The sequence below is a fragment of the Equus asinus genome, chromosome 6, assembly GCF_041296235.1.
Source record: "Equus asinus isolate D_3611 breed Donkey chromosome 6, EquAss-T2T_v2, whole genome shotgun sequence".
In the NCBI taxonomy this organism is placed as follows: Eukaryota; Metazoa; Chordata; class Mammalia; order Perissodactyla; family Equidae; genus Equus; species Equus asinus.
The window spans coordinates 42,932,654-42,948,850 of record NC_091795.1 but is presented as its reverse complement, the minus strand read 5'-3'; the positions used below and the strand labels follow the sequence as shown (position 1 = coordinate 42,948,850).

Here is a 16,197-nt window from a genome sequence, read left to right as displayed (position 1 = left end):
GAACATTTATTAAAAGTGAGCATATGATAGGCCCCACAGAAAATCTCAGTAAATTCCAAAAAAGCAGGACATATTATCTAATACTCGCTCCTACTTTTTTTGTATAAGCTAGGAAAACTCTAAAACAAAGAATAGAAATTCATATAAAGAAAACAATAAACACATCTCTATGTATGTATATTGCTATAGATATAAAATGTCAAGGAATAAACTATCAGGAAATGAAATCCAGCAACATATTAAAAGAAAACCATGACGATATAGGTTTCTATTCAAGAAATGCAAAGATAATTGATCATCAGGAAATTATTAATGTAATTTATCGTGCTAACAGATAAAAGGATAAAGATTTTTATTAATATTTTGGTAGATGCTGAAAACCCATTTGATAAAATTCAGTATCCATTCCTAATTTAGAAAATAACCTCCAGTGAATTAGAATTGAAGGAAATTTCCTTCACTTTATAAAAGGTCATTATCGGCAAACCGATAACAAGTGATATACTGTAAAACTAGAAATAGTCACGTTGATGTCAGGAACAAGTCAAGCATGCCAGCCATCACTGCTACTAGTCAACATTTTCTAAAGTCCTTACCAATACGATAACAAAAGAAAAAGGAATGTTATAAATTCCAGAAAAGAACTATTAGTTATTATTACTTGCAAATAATTTTGTTTACCAGAAAACCCAATGCAATTAACTAAAAAATATATATATAAGAACTAATTGGAGTTCTTATGCATATATTCAATAAAGTGGTTAATACATGATAAATATGAAAAGTTGATAGCTTTCCTTAATGTCATAATATCTTATTGGAGAATATAATGAATTTCCAGTTAAAAGAGAGAGATACAATGCACGCATTTGTGTCTGTTTCCTCCGAAAATCTACTATAATGACAGTAAAGGAATGAAAACAAGAAAAACCCATAATGACAAAGAGAATGGGTGGAGAAGCAACAGCAGACAAGAAGTTTTGACAAAATTTGGAAGCTGGCAGTGGGTGGATGAGTGGTAACTGACTTAGCAGGACTGAGAAATGGAACTCTAGCTGGTAGTAGAGGAGGAATGACAAAAATCAGGACAACCTGGGTGAGCTCGCAACTCAGAAGTACCCGTTACCTCTCCAGGCAGGGGTGTAGGGCAGACTGAAAACAGGGGAACTGGTTGAAAGTTTTCTGAAGACCATTTAGAACTCACCCATCCCCTCTTCCACCTCCTGTAACCAGGCAACACCCCATAGCTGTCCACACTGCCAAAGGGCGGTTTATAACCAGAGAGGTCTGCACAGCCAAAGTGAAAGCAGAGGGCCTCAGGGGCCATCTCTATACCAAACAGTGAGACGCTCGCCCCCCTTCCCCTCAAGGGCCTGGAGGCTGCTGGAAGCTGAGCTTTTATTTCCTACGCAAAAGTTTGGAGAATTCCTGAGAAGTCCTCCTCAGCCATTGGATTAACTGAGATTAAAAATACAAGGATACTTAGAGGCCGGCCCAGTGGCACAGTGGTTAAGTGCGCACGTTCCGCTTCTGCAGCCCCAGGGTTTGCCAGTTCCCATCCTGGGTGTGGACATGGCACCACTTGGCACGCCGTGCTGTGGTAGACATCCCACATATAAAGTAGAAGAAGATGAGCACGGATGTTAGCTTAGGGCCAGTCTTCCTCAGCAAAAAGAGGAGGATTGACAGCAGTTAGCTCAGGGCTAATCTTCCTCAAAAAAAAAAAAATAGGGATACTTCAATGAAAAATCCAGATAGTAACATTATGCCCTTCAGTAAAATCCACCAATCAACAAGCCTGTGCAAAAACACTGATCTCAAAGTTTTTGAAAAAGTTAAAGGGGGACTTGCCCTACTAGATAACAAAATATATTACAAAACTATAATTAAAACAATGTGGTTCCTGTAAAGGAAAAGAGAGCTCATTGGAATGCAATCAAGAGTCCAGAAATAACTTGTGAATTTAGTATTTGAGAAAGTTGGCTTTTCAAATGAGTGAAAAAGAGTAGGTTATGATTTAATGATATTTGAGAAAAAGTAAATGCCTATCTCATGATATTCTCAAAAATAAATTCCAGATGGCCTAGTAATGTAAATTTAAAAAACAAAACTATAAAATTACTAGAAGAAACATAGCAAAATGTTATTTCAACCCAGAGATAGAGGAGGAGTTTCCAAGATTGATAAAAAAGAAAAGCCATAAAAGAAAAGGCCAAAGGAAAGCCAAAAGGAAAATATGAACACAGATTAAAGTCAAAGATATAAGATTTTCATTTCTGGTCATAATGGAGTAACTGGCTGGACCAGCTCTTCTGTTATAAGCAAAACTCTTGAAACAATTGTTATCAGACATTGGACAACAGTCAGAGCAAAACTGTGACCCAAGTTCCTGCATAAGGAAGCAGACTTGAGGAGCCCACGGATTTCTTCCTGGTGGCTCTTTCCAGACCACAGGAGGGAGAAGGGTCCCACACAAGGCATGACGGTCTCACTAAGCTAGAGAGAGAAAGAAGGGCATTTGTGGAGACGGAGTGTGATAGAATTTGAGGAGGAGTATGTAGGAGAGGGAGTTATGCAGAGAAAGAGCTCCAGAGATCTGCATAGGGCTCCCTGTGCATGCATGCAATGGACGCTACAAGGTGGGGCAAAGAATTGCTCTAGAAATTCTCATTCTAAATTGAGCTGGCAGAAAGCTGAGTACTTTGAAGGGTGACTGGGGCCACAAGAAGAGGCCGAAGCCAGAGATGTGGCTCTGAGAATTAACAGTCTGACGATAAGGTGAGGCCAGCCACAGAGAAAAATAAGTTCTGGGGAGTGGTTTAAAGGCTTGGAAAAATCCAGCTTTGGCCCCATCTGCAACAAAGGAAATGTGTGGAACACCTGGGATGGCTATGATGTCCTGGGAGTCTGTACCTCCTATGTACGATGTCCCTGTAGTTTGTGTTAAACCTCTGCTGTTTGGTTTTTTTCCTGAGAATGATTCACCCTGAGCTAACATCTGCTGCCAGAGACGGCCACTGAGAGACGAGGGGTGTAGGTCTGTGCCCAGGAACCGAACCTGGGTCACCAAAGCTGAGCGCACCGAACTTAACCACTAGGCCACTGGAGCTGGCCCAAACCTCGGCTGTTTTTCAGTGAACTAACTAAACATTCCTAGCTGTAAAGTCTTTAAGCAAAGACATGTTTATTTCAGGACAGAAAAGACAGTAAAGGAAGGAGGACTAATCCAGGGGGAAGCGAGTGTGCTGGCTGTCACAGACACAAGTACAAGCTTTCGTTCATCCAACGAGTATTTATTGAGGACCTGCTGTCTGACAGGCCTGTGCTGGTTGCCGACGGGGATAGAGAGGCACAGCAAGGCTCTTGCCTTGAAGAGCCATTAATCCTACTGGGTCACGTGAGGTAAACGTGTTTGAAGGGTTAAGTAAACGGACAGAGCAGGAAACACAAAAGGCCAATGATGGGCTCAGAAGGCATCATGGTAGAGAGGGTCCAGAGCTGGCAGCGGTGGTGACCTCTCAGCTCCGGCCTGCCTCAGGCCACACCCTGGGCGATGGTCTTCTCACAGATCCAGGGATAGAGGGCATCACAGATCATGTCATTCCACTTCTGCTGAGTGTGGACACAGTCTTCAACTTGCCCGTTACTGTGCCGCCAGTTGTCTGGCTGATTCGTATCCCAAAACCTGGAAACAAGAGGGCTTTATTCTGAAGATGAAGGAGGTGTCCCTCCTGCCTACTGTGGCTTAAGGAGCTGAAGTGACAGGGGCCCCTAATCCCCTGGTGGCCCCAGGATGGGGACAGAGCTGGGGCCAGGGCTGCCCTGAGGGTGGGTCTGCTGAGGTTACTGAGGATCGAGGGACAGGAAGGGTGCTGGGGCTGCAATCCTCCATACCAGAATTCTCGTCCAGATACCTTCTGATAGGGACAGGGCCCCTCGGGACCAGGCCTACATAGGGTATAGGATAGGCAAGAAAAACCCAAAAAACAGGAAGACCCACTCACAGGCTGCCTGCCAGCCCCAGGACCTGTCCTGTTCTGACGCCTCCCTGTGGAGGGGTCCAGGCAAGGATCACAACTTCGTCCATGTGAACACACACATCACACACATCATACATATCATACACACATCACACCACACACACATACACTCACACACGTGCACTATACATACGTCACACACATGTCACACATACAACACTAACTCTTACTGGACAGGGATACACACACAGGACAGAGACATATACGAGTCTCTAGCCAGGCCTGCCTGAGAGAGCGCCTGGGACTCACTCTTTGCTCCGGGCATCATTGAATCGTGTCCCATCCACCCAGCGCCAGGAGCCCTCTGTGCCCCTGTCAGTGAGGCCAATCCAGTAGTAAGAATCACTTGTGGTCTGTGTCAGAAATTTCTGTGGACAAAAGGCAGCGTTGTGTGACCCTGTGTGAGGAGCTGGTTCTCCCGGCCGTGTGGAAGAGGAGTCCAGGTCGTCTCCTCTACAGGACCTGGGCCCCTCCCTGTGCCTTCCATGGTGTGTCCAGGATCTAGGGCAGCAGCCATGTCCCCTCAAGGGAAGTCCAGCTTCTCTCCTGTTGACTCGATGAGGAGTGTGGCTTTACTGGGACAAAGACAGACCTGGTCACAGTTTACTAAGATGTATTTTACAAAATACCATGTTCTTTGACAGACATACAAGAACAGTCTCAGGAGAACCACAAGGGATGGGCAGGTCTGTAAGTTGAACTGGACCAAACCTATTGTGGTCCTTTGTCAATAACTAATAAATTCTGAGAAGGACCTTTGGCAGATGGGCTACCAAGGGACTATATTGCCATTGGCGGTCCCCAAACTCCTATGAGTGTGTCTGTCCTTCCCAAGAAGCCTGGATCTCCTGCTCATGGTCCCTCCACAACCATTGGATGAGCTGACATTAAAATCAAGATTGACAACTAGACAGGAAGCTGAGGGGAAAATATGGGGATAGGGAGGAAAGTATGCTCCCAACACTTTAAGGGTGTCACCTGGTGCCACCTCCCTTTGCCCTTGCTCACTGCTGACATCTGTGGGCCTCTGGGTGTCTCCCTCATTCACTGAGGACCTTGGGATTCGCTGTCAGTGCTTCTACCCCCAGTGGAAGATGCTCATTGAAACTCAATAAATATTTGCTCCCTAACTGACAGAGGAGACATGAAGGTCTCTGCCATGCCCTCTCTGAGAGGGAGAAGACCAAAGGACCAAAATCCCTTATCCCACAACAACCCCATCAGCACCACCCAGTCCTCAGCTCTGACCTGCTCCTCCTTCGATGTCACTGAGGCCAGGTGGGCTCCCTGGGACACACAGAAATTCTCAGCCTCCTGCCAAGACTTCTTGACGTCAGAAAAGTAATACAAGCTCCCACTGTAGATCTTCCAGCCTTGCAGAATCTTCTGGAGAAGTTGATCTGGAGCAAAGGTAGGGGAGGAAAGAGAACCAGGGGCTGGCTGTGGATGTCTGAGAACTGGCTTTCCTGACTTCTCCAGGGACTGACCACTGAGGGTCACAAGCCCGTGCAATGCTTGGCGCCCAGTGCTCCAGGGGCAAGGCCTGAGAGGTTGCACCCTCAGCCCACTACCTAATATTCCAGGAAGCAGCAGCTCAGGATACCCGGCTCCATCACTCCAGGGATCCTTGGACAGTTTTGCTGCCCAGACAACACTCTTTCCAGACTCCTGCTCTGGCTCCCCTACTCTCTTTCCCAACTCATTGCTGTCACCTGCCAGTCCTCTGTGCCTCAATTCCTGCCATTTCCCTGGGAGATTTTACAGCCATCCCATAGCATCACTCGTTTCCTTGACTTCATCTCCATCCACTTCAGCTGCCCATACCCAGGGCCATATCTGTGACCTGGTCAACCTGACCTCACAATTTCAAACTCTAATAGCTCATCCTGTGCACACAAGCCCTGATTCCCTCAGCTCTTTCATCCCCTCCACCATGATTCTCTGCTCTGTAACATCATCTATACCACAGCCGTTTGAAATGGTGCCAAAACAGACTCACTGAAGACATGATTTATGCCCTCAAGGAACTTACAGTCTAGCAAATGAGACAGATGTAAAAAAAAAGGTGTTGAAGATGCATTGATTGAAAACCATCTGCATGTTAAATGAGGCATGAAAGAGGGTATGGGTTATTTCACCTGGGCTGGAGCTGGGGCTCAAGAGGGACATCCGAGGTAAGATGTCATTTGAGCCGAGTCTTAAAAGACTAAGGAACAGTTTGCCTGGTGGTCAGTGCCAAGGAGAGCATTCTAGGTAGGGGAAACCGTAGATGCAAAAGCATGAAGGCGTGAAACAGTGTGGTCCCGCCCGATCTGTTCAAGAACTTGGTATGGTCGGCGCATAGAGGTGGGAGATGAACTTGGACAGTGTCGCCAGCACCAAATGGTACATCCCCTGTGAAGGTGTTTGGGGTTTTTTTTCCCCTGTGAGGAATGGGAAGCGCTGAAGGGTTTAAGAAGGAAGGTAATATGCTCCGATTTGCACTGTAAAAATGTTAACCCAGTGACAGTGTGGAGACTGAACAAGAAGAAGGCAATCCTAATTGGGACGGAGACGCCAATTAGAACACAATTTCTAATGTCTCAGTAATGGATGGTGAGTGTATAAACCAGGGGTTTTCAAAGTGTGGTCCCAGAGCTGCATCAGAATCAGCATCACCTGAGAACTTGGTAGAAATGCAAATTCTCCGACCCCACCCCAGACCAGCTAAATCCGAAATCGCTTTTTTAACAATCTGTGATTTAACAAACACTCCAGTTGATTCTGATGCACTCCAAGGTCTGAGAACCAGTAGTCTAAACTGAGAATTGGCAAACCACAGCCTGCCAGCAGCCTCTTTGTAAATAAAGTTTTATTGGAAGACAACCACGTCCTTTAGTTTACATATGGTCTTTGGCTGCCTTACGGCTACAATAGCAGAGATGTTGCAACAAAGACTCTTCAGTCAGAAGCCCAAAATATCTACTATTTGGCCCTTTAAGAAAAAGTTTAATGGTTCTCAGCCCTGACTGCCCATCAGAATCACCTAGGGAGCTTTTTAAAAAATTCTGATGCCCAAGCTGCATCAAAAAAGAAAAAAAAAAAAGAAAAAGTCAGAGTTGTGGAGGTGGGTCCCAGGTATCAGTATTTTTAAAGCTTCTTGGCTGATTCCGACGCACCCCGAAGGTGGAGAAACACTGGTCTGGACTAAAGCAGGAGCAAGACAGAGCAGGGAGTCGGGAGAGCAGCAGGGGGGCAGAGGAGACGCATTGAGATGGGAAGAGTTCCCGGCTTCTGACAACAGGTGGGGTGCAGAGCAGAGCAGCAGAGTGGGTCCTCAGTCCTGCCTGCCAAGCCCCTTAATTGTCAGCCCCATCTCTTTCAGCAGCTGCTCCAGCCCTGCCCCACCTCCCTGCATCCTCTGTCATCCGTAACCTCCTACTCTACCTAGAGACACTCCTAAATATCAGCTTCCTCAGTTTGGTGATCTCACATCTCATAATCTGATGAACATCTGCTTCCACACCTCCTCCCCTCCCAGCCCCAGAGGTTCAAGTACCGTCCCAACCCTTCAAGGCTTCGCATTTGCTTCTCTCCTCTCTCTCTGTCTCCCCCAACCCTGGGCTTTCTGCCCCCACCGTCTCTCTTTCTCCTTCAACCTCCTCCCTCTCTGGTTCATTTCTCTCACTCTCAGATCAAGCCTATCCTAATCTAGAAAAACCCTCTCAAGGAAGTTCGCCAGAATGTTAGCAGTGGGTTCATATGGAAATATGGAAACATTCATGGAAATACAAGTGATTATTTTCTTATCTTTCTCTTTTTCAAGATTTCCACATTGTCTATAAGGAATATGTAGGTTTTGTAATGGAAATATCAATGATACACATTTTTTAATCGTCCTTTTACCTTGCCATCCCCCTCTCCTCAGCCTCATCTCTCCTTCTCTTCTCAGCCAAGGTCGTTGAATGACTTGAGCACCTGATCTCTCATTCATATCCCTCTGACTGTGATCTGGCCTCCAGGCCGCATACAGCTCTCCACTGAAACTTCATTCCACTAACTTTCTAGTTGCCCAGAGCGAGTGGGTGCTTAGTTTATCTTACCTGGCCTCTCGTAAGCATTTGCCAGAACTAGCCACTGCCTTGAAATTGTCTTCTTCCTTGGTTTCCCCAGCTCCTGGTTCCAGACATATCTCCTAGTCCTCCTCCTGCCTCTCAGACTGCCTCCTCCAGTCTCCTGTACAAACACCTCTTTCCCTTCTTGCCACTCAATGGTTGACTTCCTGTTTCCACCCTCAACCTTCTTCTTGCAAAGCACTTTATCTCATGCAAGCCACCACACTCCCATTGCCACAACCAGAACCAACACACCCAGGGCTCCCACATCTATGCCTGCAGCCAGGGCCTCTCCCCTGCTCTCCAGAGGCCTGCAGATGACGTCCACTTGAATACCCCCAAAGCACCTCAGACTCAGCATGTCCCAATCTCGCTGCTCTTCTTCTTTGCTCCCTGTCTCAGTTGGATGACCCGCCTAGTCAGTGCCCTTGAAGCCCTTCAACAGATCCTCATTTCCTAAAGGATGAAACCCAAGCTTAGAGACCTTCCACATCTAGATTGCGTCTCTCCAGTTCTGCCTACCTTTCTAGCCTAGAGTTTTTCAAACGGCAATCATCAACCCATTAGCGGGTTGCGTTGAGGGTTTTTTCTTTTAAAAAAATAGATTGTAAAATATCAGAGTGCATTCATGCAGGGATAAGTTTTACTTTTTGAAACTTTGTGTATGTGACACACACAATTATCCTGGGTCACGATGTAAAATGAATTTCATGCTGTGGTTATATTCCAAACAGTTTGAAAACTATCGCTCCGGCCCCTGCCTGCTGTCCTCTCAGCTTGCACCTCATCAGCTGCCCTCTCGGCCGCAGTCTGTCGGACAGAACTGCCTGAAGTTTCCTGAACCTCATGGTTTCACGTCTCCAAGCATGTGAACCTGCTCCTCTCTTAGCCTATTTGCTTGGCAAACACCTACTGGTCCTTCAGCACTCAGTTCAGGGGCTATCTTCTCAACAAAGCATCTTTTGATCCTTTCTCCCCCAAGAGATTTCTTTCCTCCTCAGGAGATCCTTTTCTGCACCAGAGGACATTGGCCCCCGGAAGATCCTTTCTCTTCCTCATTTTTGCTCCTCCCCACCCCCAGTTCCTAGACCTGCTCTTAATATAAAACCTCTCAACAGCTCTCCCATGTCTTCCATGCATGGCTGCTCTACTAGCCTCTAAGCCTCAAGGGTAGGCATCGCATCTTATTCATCTTTATGCCCCTGACACATAACAGGGCCTCAAAAAAATTTTGTCAGATGAATGCATGAATGCTGGGTACTTCGTTCAATGCTATATATGTGTTAACTCATTTGATCCTCACTGTGAAGCAAATATTATCATCCCCACGCTGTAGGTGAGAAAACTGGAACTCAGAGAAGGTGAGTAACTCGATCAAAAGCACACCACTTGTGAGAGCAGGAAGTCAGATTAAGGCTGTCTGGCCCCATGAGCACACACTGTCCTTGTTACACACCTTCACAATACATAGTTTGTTTCCCAAGTGTTTGCTTTGTCACTCTGGCCAGATGACAAGCAACTTGAGAGCAAGGACTATGCTGCCTAAAGCTGCCTCCACTACTGCCTAGGCACATGGAGCCCATTTGACTGGATTTGGCCCCTCTCCAGCACCCACGCTCCTTCCCAGGGGGATGCATGTTGAAGTAAAAAAAGAGGCTAAAGGGACAGGAGACTCTACCCGCCAAGAGACTGCACCCTCCCCAGCCCATCCCCTCCCCCCGCCCCCGGCCCTCCCACTTACGTTGTGGCTCCAGCGAAGCAAAGGCTGCTTTGAGGGTGTTCAGGTGACTCTGCACCTCCTGGATTTTGTTAGTCAGCGTTCTGGCACCTGGTAAATTGTCTTTTAGCCTCTGGATCTCAGCATTGGCTTTCTGCAGACTGTTCTCTAACGTCTGGGTCTTTGAATATAAGGCCACAGCATTCTTCATTCCTTGTTTTAGGGTCTGTATCTCTCTGCTGGCATTTTTCAAGCCACCATTTAACACCTGAATCTGGGAATTTAAGGCATTGGCCTTCTCCAGCTCTGTTTTGAATACTTGGATCTGAGCATCTGTCTGCTCCAGGCAACGATTTGCCTCTCGGGTCTGGACAGTGACAGTCTCCAAACCTCCTTTTAACAAGTGAATCTCATCACCAGCCTTCTCCAGATGACCTCTTAATAACTGGATCTCAGCACTGGTGTTGTCTAAACTTCCTTGTATAAAGGTCTGCGTCTGAGAGTTTAAAGTGTTTGCGTTTTGCAGACTTCCCTTTAGCTGCTGGATATCAGCATTGGCTCCTTCCAAACTACTTCTTAAAACCTGATTCTGGGCCCTTAAATCATTGATACTCTCCAGACTGCCTCTCAAAATAAGGATCTGAGCATTAGCATTCTTTAAGCTACTATTTGCCAAGCGGGCCTGGGTGTTTGCCATTTCCAGCCCTGCCTTCAACACCTGAATTTCAGTGTTGGCGTTTTCTAAGTCTCTGTTTAACATGTAGAGATCAGCAGTGGTGCTTTCCAAACTGCTTTTCAAGAAACTCTGGGTCTGGGAGTTTAAAGCATTTGCCTTTTCCATAGCTCCTTTTAGCTTCTGGATCTCAGCATTGGCCCCCTCCAAGGAACTCCTGAACATCTGGGTCTGCAAACTCAAGGAACTGGCCTCCTTTAGAACATCTTTTACCATCTGGATGTCAGCATTTGCATTTTCCAGATGACCGCCGAGCATCTGGATCTGAGAACTGACATTGTCCACTCTGCACATCAGCATCTGGACCTCCACACTGCAAGTGCTGGAATTCTCCACGTGGCCTTTAAACATCTGGAAAGTCTCTTGCAACTCTGCCACCCTGCCATAGTGGTGGGGATCTGGAGGGAGGAAATGGAGAAGGCAGCCAAAGAGGCCCGTTACATAGGGAAGCATTCATGATGTGGGCCAACCAGAGTGTTCTTGAAACTTACAAAGGAAATGTCTACAGCACAACCCTGAGTGCTCTTCAAGCAGCCTGCTGCTCGCTGCAACCACCCAGACCCTGGGGATGGGCCACCTGAGAACGCGGCCCAAAAACAAAATAAATAAAGGCCTACTTAGCCATTCCACATGAGCTGAGTGGCAGAAGGATTGGAATACTTACCTACTAAAGACTAGCTACCACCACAAGTCATGCTGGTAAGGCTTGGATTATCTTGCCATTGTAACTGAACTTGAAAGGACCCGATTATATCGTTTAGAGCTGTTAAAGTTTAATTTCACCATTAAATGAGTCATTATGAAAAGGAAAATCGGTATGAATAAAGCCCACATTTAGTCCTGTGCTCTATTTGTACAACACCGAGCATGAAGCCTCTTGATTCACCGTGGTTACTTCCTAAAAACCGTGTAGACCACAAACAGAAATTTTCTGAAAACAAATTCCATAGGGAAAAAAAAACAGAAACAAAACAAAACAGGTGGAGATGGAGGAAACATCCTGTTCAATCCACAGGGCTATCGTGGAGGCCCTCCAGGCGATGCTGGACCCTGAAGCTGAAATGGTCTTTTAAAGGGCTGGCACCCCCAATCTTACACGGGACATACATACAATGTTACAAGGGTCCCTACAGAACAGTTTGAGGATATGGAAGACCTGAGTGAAAGGGGGTCATGCAAGGAAACTCTGTAGACCTTTAATCTGCATTATTAAAACCTTACCTGGAGCGGCCTCTGGTCCTGTTAGCACCCTTTGCCCCCGGCATGAGTTAGGACCTAATCTCAGACATTCATGGTCTCAAGCTCCTGATTCCAGCCTTTCCTCAGGAATAGGGAAAAGAACCCAAATAGGCAGAGACCCTTTCTGGAGGATTCCTATCCTATGCCTCCTGCTCTGCATTGGTAGGTTTGTCAGGCCTCAGCCACTGTGCTGAGGTAAGGCCAGGTGGAGCCCAGTGGCCTTTGAAGGTGTGGGAAGTCCACTCAAATATTCCACCTTTTAAAGATAGACAGATCAATGGAACACAATAAAGAATCCGGAAATAGACCCACACATATGTGGACAATTGATTTTCAGCAAAGATACAAAGGCAATTCATGGAGAAAGGATAATCCTTTTAACAAATGATGCTACAACCATTGGATATCCATATGCAAAATAAAAAATGAATTTCAATCCATACCTTTCACCATTATACAAAAATTAACTCAAAATGAACCATCGACCTAAATGTAAAACCAAAAACTATAAAATTTCCAGAAGGAAGCAGGAGAACATCTTTGTGGTCTTGGCATAGGCAAATGTTTCTCAGATATGAGACCAAAAGTATGATCCATAAAATTAAAAAAAAATTGATAAATTAGACTTTATCAAAATTTGCATCTTGTTAAAGAATGAAGAGGCAAGCCACAGACTGAGAGAAAATATTTGCAAATCACAAGACTGATAAAGGACAAAAAAAGAGTATATACTATAAGATCCCTTTTGTAGCAAACTCTAGAAAAAGCCAAGTAATCAGTAATGACAGCAGGTAGAACAGTGGTTGCCTAGGGATGACGGGAGGAGGGGAGAGGCAGGGAGGGCAGCAGTAAGATTTGGCGGGGGGAGGAGGAACATCATTCGTTATCTTGATTGTGATGATGGTTTCACAGGAACACACATAGGTCAAAACTTACCAGATTCTGTGCTTTAAATATGCGTACTTTATGATGTGTCAATTATACCTCAATAAAACTGTCTTTTTAAAAAAAGAAAAAAGATTACGCCTTTCTGTGAGGAGAGTGAAACCCATTCAGGGGCCTAGAGGTGCCTGGGGAAAAGCTCATGCTAAGGTCTGGGCATCCGAATGCCCCAGCTTCCTGCCACCGCCATCCCCCAGTGTGACTACTCACTGTCAGCTTCCACAGGGAATTGCCCCATGGTGCTGTCTCCTGGAACTGTAGCTTGAAACTCTTGGAAGGAGGCATATGCCTCTGGTGCAGGTCTTGGGTTCTGTAGCACTGAGGTGCCCAATTCCTGGGTCAACACAATCCCTCAGCACTGAGCCTGAGGGAACAGGCTCCCCCACGCCCAGTTACAGTTCCAGAAGGAGGCAGGTGGCACCAAGGGCCCCTCAGAGTTTCCCTTGCAGGCCTCAGCTCTTGAGAGGCTCCTACTTGGACAGTGGCCTCAGTCAGGTCCCAGGAAAGCTGTGGTTTGGGCCTGGGCCCAGAGGTGAACTGACCCTTCTGGGAGCAGAGGGTGTGCATCTGGTCCCTTTGGGGCCTTTGTGCAAGAAGAAGGAGAGAGAGTCTGGGGGTTCGGGTCACCTAGGAACTTACCCACAACAAGGAGAACCACGAGAGAGAAGACAATGGTCACAGCTATACATGCCAGGGTGGCCTGAATAAGTCTTGTCATCCTGGGCGTTGTGGGAGCCACTTCCATGGAGTCCACTCCTGCAAGGGAGAAGCCAGTGTCCAGGAGAAGACTGTGCTGTGGAGGCCGGACCGGATCAGCCGCTCGGGCTCAGTCTCCTGGCCCGTCTCATGGGGATGAGAACACCTGCCATGCTTATCATGGGGAAGGGGAATGAAGCAATTTGAAACAGTCACCAGAGCTCATCAGGGATGTGGTAGCAACACAAAGGCTAAGATCACAGCCCAGAACCGGAAGGAGGTGCCCAGAGCACAGAACCTGGCACAGAGCAGGAGGGCAACAAAAGGGTGGTTTGACTGAAAGAAGAAAGGAGGGAGCGAGGAAGGGAGGGAGGGAAGGAAGGAGAGAGCAGAAACCCTGACCTCAGAGTCCCAGGGCCAGTCTTGCTCATGAATCCTGACCAAAGCATGCCTCACAGCCCTTTCAGACTGCTGCTGCCAGCACAAACTGATATGGGTCAGTCCTGGAGGCCGCCTCTACTGGGGTCAGAAAGCCCCCATGCACGTCCTAAGAAGGGCTGGTCCTGGGAGTGCGGGGGCTGTGGCTAGGGATAAAGACTGTACAGGGAAATCCACTCAAAGGTGGAGAAACCCCAGCCTGGAGCCCTGGAGGCCTCATGGGGCCAGCCCAGCTTGTGGAGATGGGATTCAAAACCAGTTCCCTCTGGGTTCAAAGTTCACCCTCTTTCTCTTGCCAGGTGGTCATCCCCAAAGAAAGGGGTCTGAAGAGATTTCAGGTGGGGACCAGCTGTGTGACCCAGGCTCCTCGTCCTTGCCTGACCCACCTTCTGCCCCTGCTTGTTTGTTCTAGAGGCTGAGACAGTGATGAGCTCTGGCCTGCTGAGGAGGGGCTGGGAAAAATGGCAGAGGGCTGAGGGACAAGCAGGCCAGTCCCTGAATGAGGATGGGCTGAGGCCCCAGTTTCCTCACCTCCAGGCTGCAGGGAGACACTCTGGTTGTCTGTGTGGAAGTAGACCTTGTCACCATTCATCTCTTCTTTCTTCAACCTCAAATGCTGTTCCCTGACACCTAAAGAGTCGTGCTGTGGGCCAGCAGTGGTGGCAAGTGAAGTTTAGATACCCCAGACTTATATGCTCCCGAGTAGGTCCTGACCACCCTGGAAGCTCAGCCTCCATCCGCTGCTGACTCTGCAGAAGCACCCCAGCAGGGCCCCTCCCCTCGGGGCTCCCAGGCGCCAGTCTGTCCCGGCCCATCTTCTCCTTCTTCCCATCAGCACCTGCCCCTCACCCTCCCCTCCACCATCCATTGGCCTTTTCCCTCTTGTGTGTTGAAAGTTGACCTGAGAGGAAGGATACTGGAGGAATGTGAAGGCATCCACTTCTGGAGCAGTCAACAGCTCTGCCTGAAACCCGAGGAGCCCCTTCCCCTCCATGCGGGAGAGGAGCTGCTAACAGTACATCCCCAGAGGCCCAGGAGAGGCCCAGAGTGGCAGCAGAAAAGAAAGGGCCTGCCGTGGTTTCTATTTCCCCAAACACAGGAATGGCTCAGGCCAGGCCCACTCAGGAGCTGATTTCTCCTAGGGCCTGAGAAGTTGAGGGAGCCTCAAAAGCAGAACTGTGTGGATCCCTTGCCCAGCTAGAAGGGCAGAGGTTGGGCAGGAGAAAGGTATAGTCCTCCAGGCATCATGGTGATAGCGAACCTGCAGTGAGTTCGCTCACCCATTGCACAGCAAGCCAGTCTCTGACACTGGGTGTGGTGGAAGAAAGTAGGAATTTTATTTTCGCACAGCACTGAGCAAGGAGAGAGGGCAGCTAACGCTGAAATCCCAAACTCCCCAAAAAGCTAAAAGGAAGGGTTTTTGTTTGGGGTTTTATGTAGGGGAGAGGGAGCATATGGCCTTGCTGGTCGGAGCTTTCCCACCAGCCTGTCTTTGGCCTTCAGACTACTTGCAGACAGGAGGGAACCCATGACCTTGCTGGTCAGCAGCTTCCCCACCAGCCTGTATCTCTTTGCGGGGAGGAGATAATCCAGGTGCTTGTCCTTGACGGTGTCTGTCTCCATGGAGGATAGTGGATTCTGGAACCAGGAAGCCAGAGAGTAAGCAGGGAATGAGTGTTTTGGTTTTAACCCCACATATGCTGGGTTTAACATGGGGAAACTGATATCAGGGTCAATATCAGTGGCCTCAGAGACGTGATCAGCAGCACCTCTCCTCTCATCCCACTTCCCTGTCCCCACGCCCCTCCCCACCCCAGGCTCCCAGCTCTTACTTCTCCACAGGAACAGCATCTGCCAACAGGAAAGAAACACCAGGAGGTTGCTGCATCCTTGCCAAGAGAGTTCCATGTTCTGTGGCTAGAAAAAAATCAAATGGACATTTTATACATTAATACCAGAGCCACTCGTCAGCTGGGACCTCTCACACAGTGGTTCTTCCCGCCCCTACTGAAGGATACAGTGCCATGCTGCTAGAGATGCAGACCCCTCACTTCAGACACCCCAGAAGTTTTTCAGTCATCCATATCAACCCCTAACAACACAAGGTGGTAAGCTGTCTGCCAGGAGGTGGCTAGATCCAACAGCTTTGATGGTAAGGAGATACCTACGGCCTGTAAGCAGGGGCCCAGAGCAGCTGAGAGCCGGCAGTCCCCCTTCTTCAAGCATCACCCCTGGGATTTATCTTGAGAACCACCCTTCTCTCACGCTCAGTCTGTCTGGAAAGGGCGAGGCTGAACC

General features: G+C 47.8%; 1 protein-coding gene across 1 annotated transcript; it reads right to left on the bottom strand.

Moving 5' to 3' along the window:
- Nucleotides 1–3,272: 3,272 nt before the first annotated feature.
- CLEC4F (C-type lectin domain family 4 member F) lies at nt 3,273–14,650 on the bottom strand. The gene is made up of 6 exons (XM_014836685.3): nt 14,431–14,650; nt 13,405–13,521; nt 9,876–10,982; nt 5,289–5,440; nt 4,290–4,408; nt 3,273–3,685 (listed from the first exon to the last, which is right to left on the bottom strand). The coding sequence occupies exons 1-6, from the start codon at nt 14,489–14,491 to the stop codon at nt 3,535–3,537; spliced, it is 1,707 nt and encodes a 568-aa protein (XP_014692171.3). The 5' UTR covers nt 14,492–14,650; the 3' UTR covers nt 3,273–3,534.
- Nucleotides 14,651–16,197: the final 1,547 nt, after the last annotated feature.

Excerpts from the sequence above, each read along its gene's own strand:
- CLEC4F (XM_014836685.3), bottom strand. The coding sequence starts at position 14,491 with ATGAATGGTGACAAGGTCTACTTCCACACAGACAACCAGAGTGTCTCC. Across the intron at positions 5,441-9,875 it reads TGCTTCGCTGGAGCCACAAC|ATCAACTTCTCCAGAAGATT; the intron begins GTAAGTGGGAGG and ends CCTTTGCTCCAG. Across the intron at positions 4,409-5,288 it reads TGACATCGAAGGAGGAGCAG|AAATTTCTGACACAGACCAC; the intron begins GTCAGAGCTGAG and ends TTTTGTCCACAG.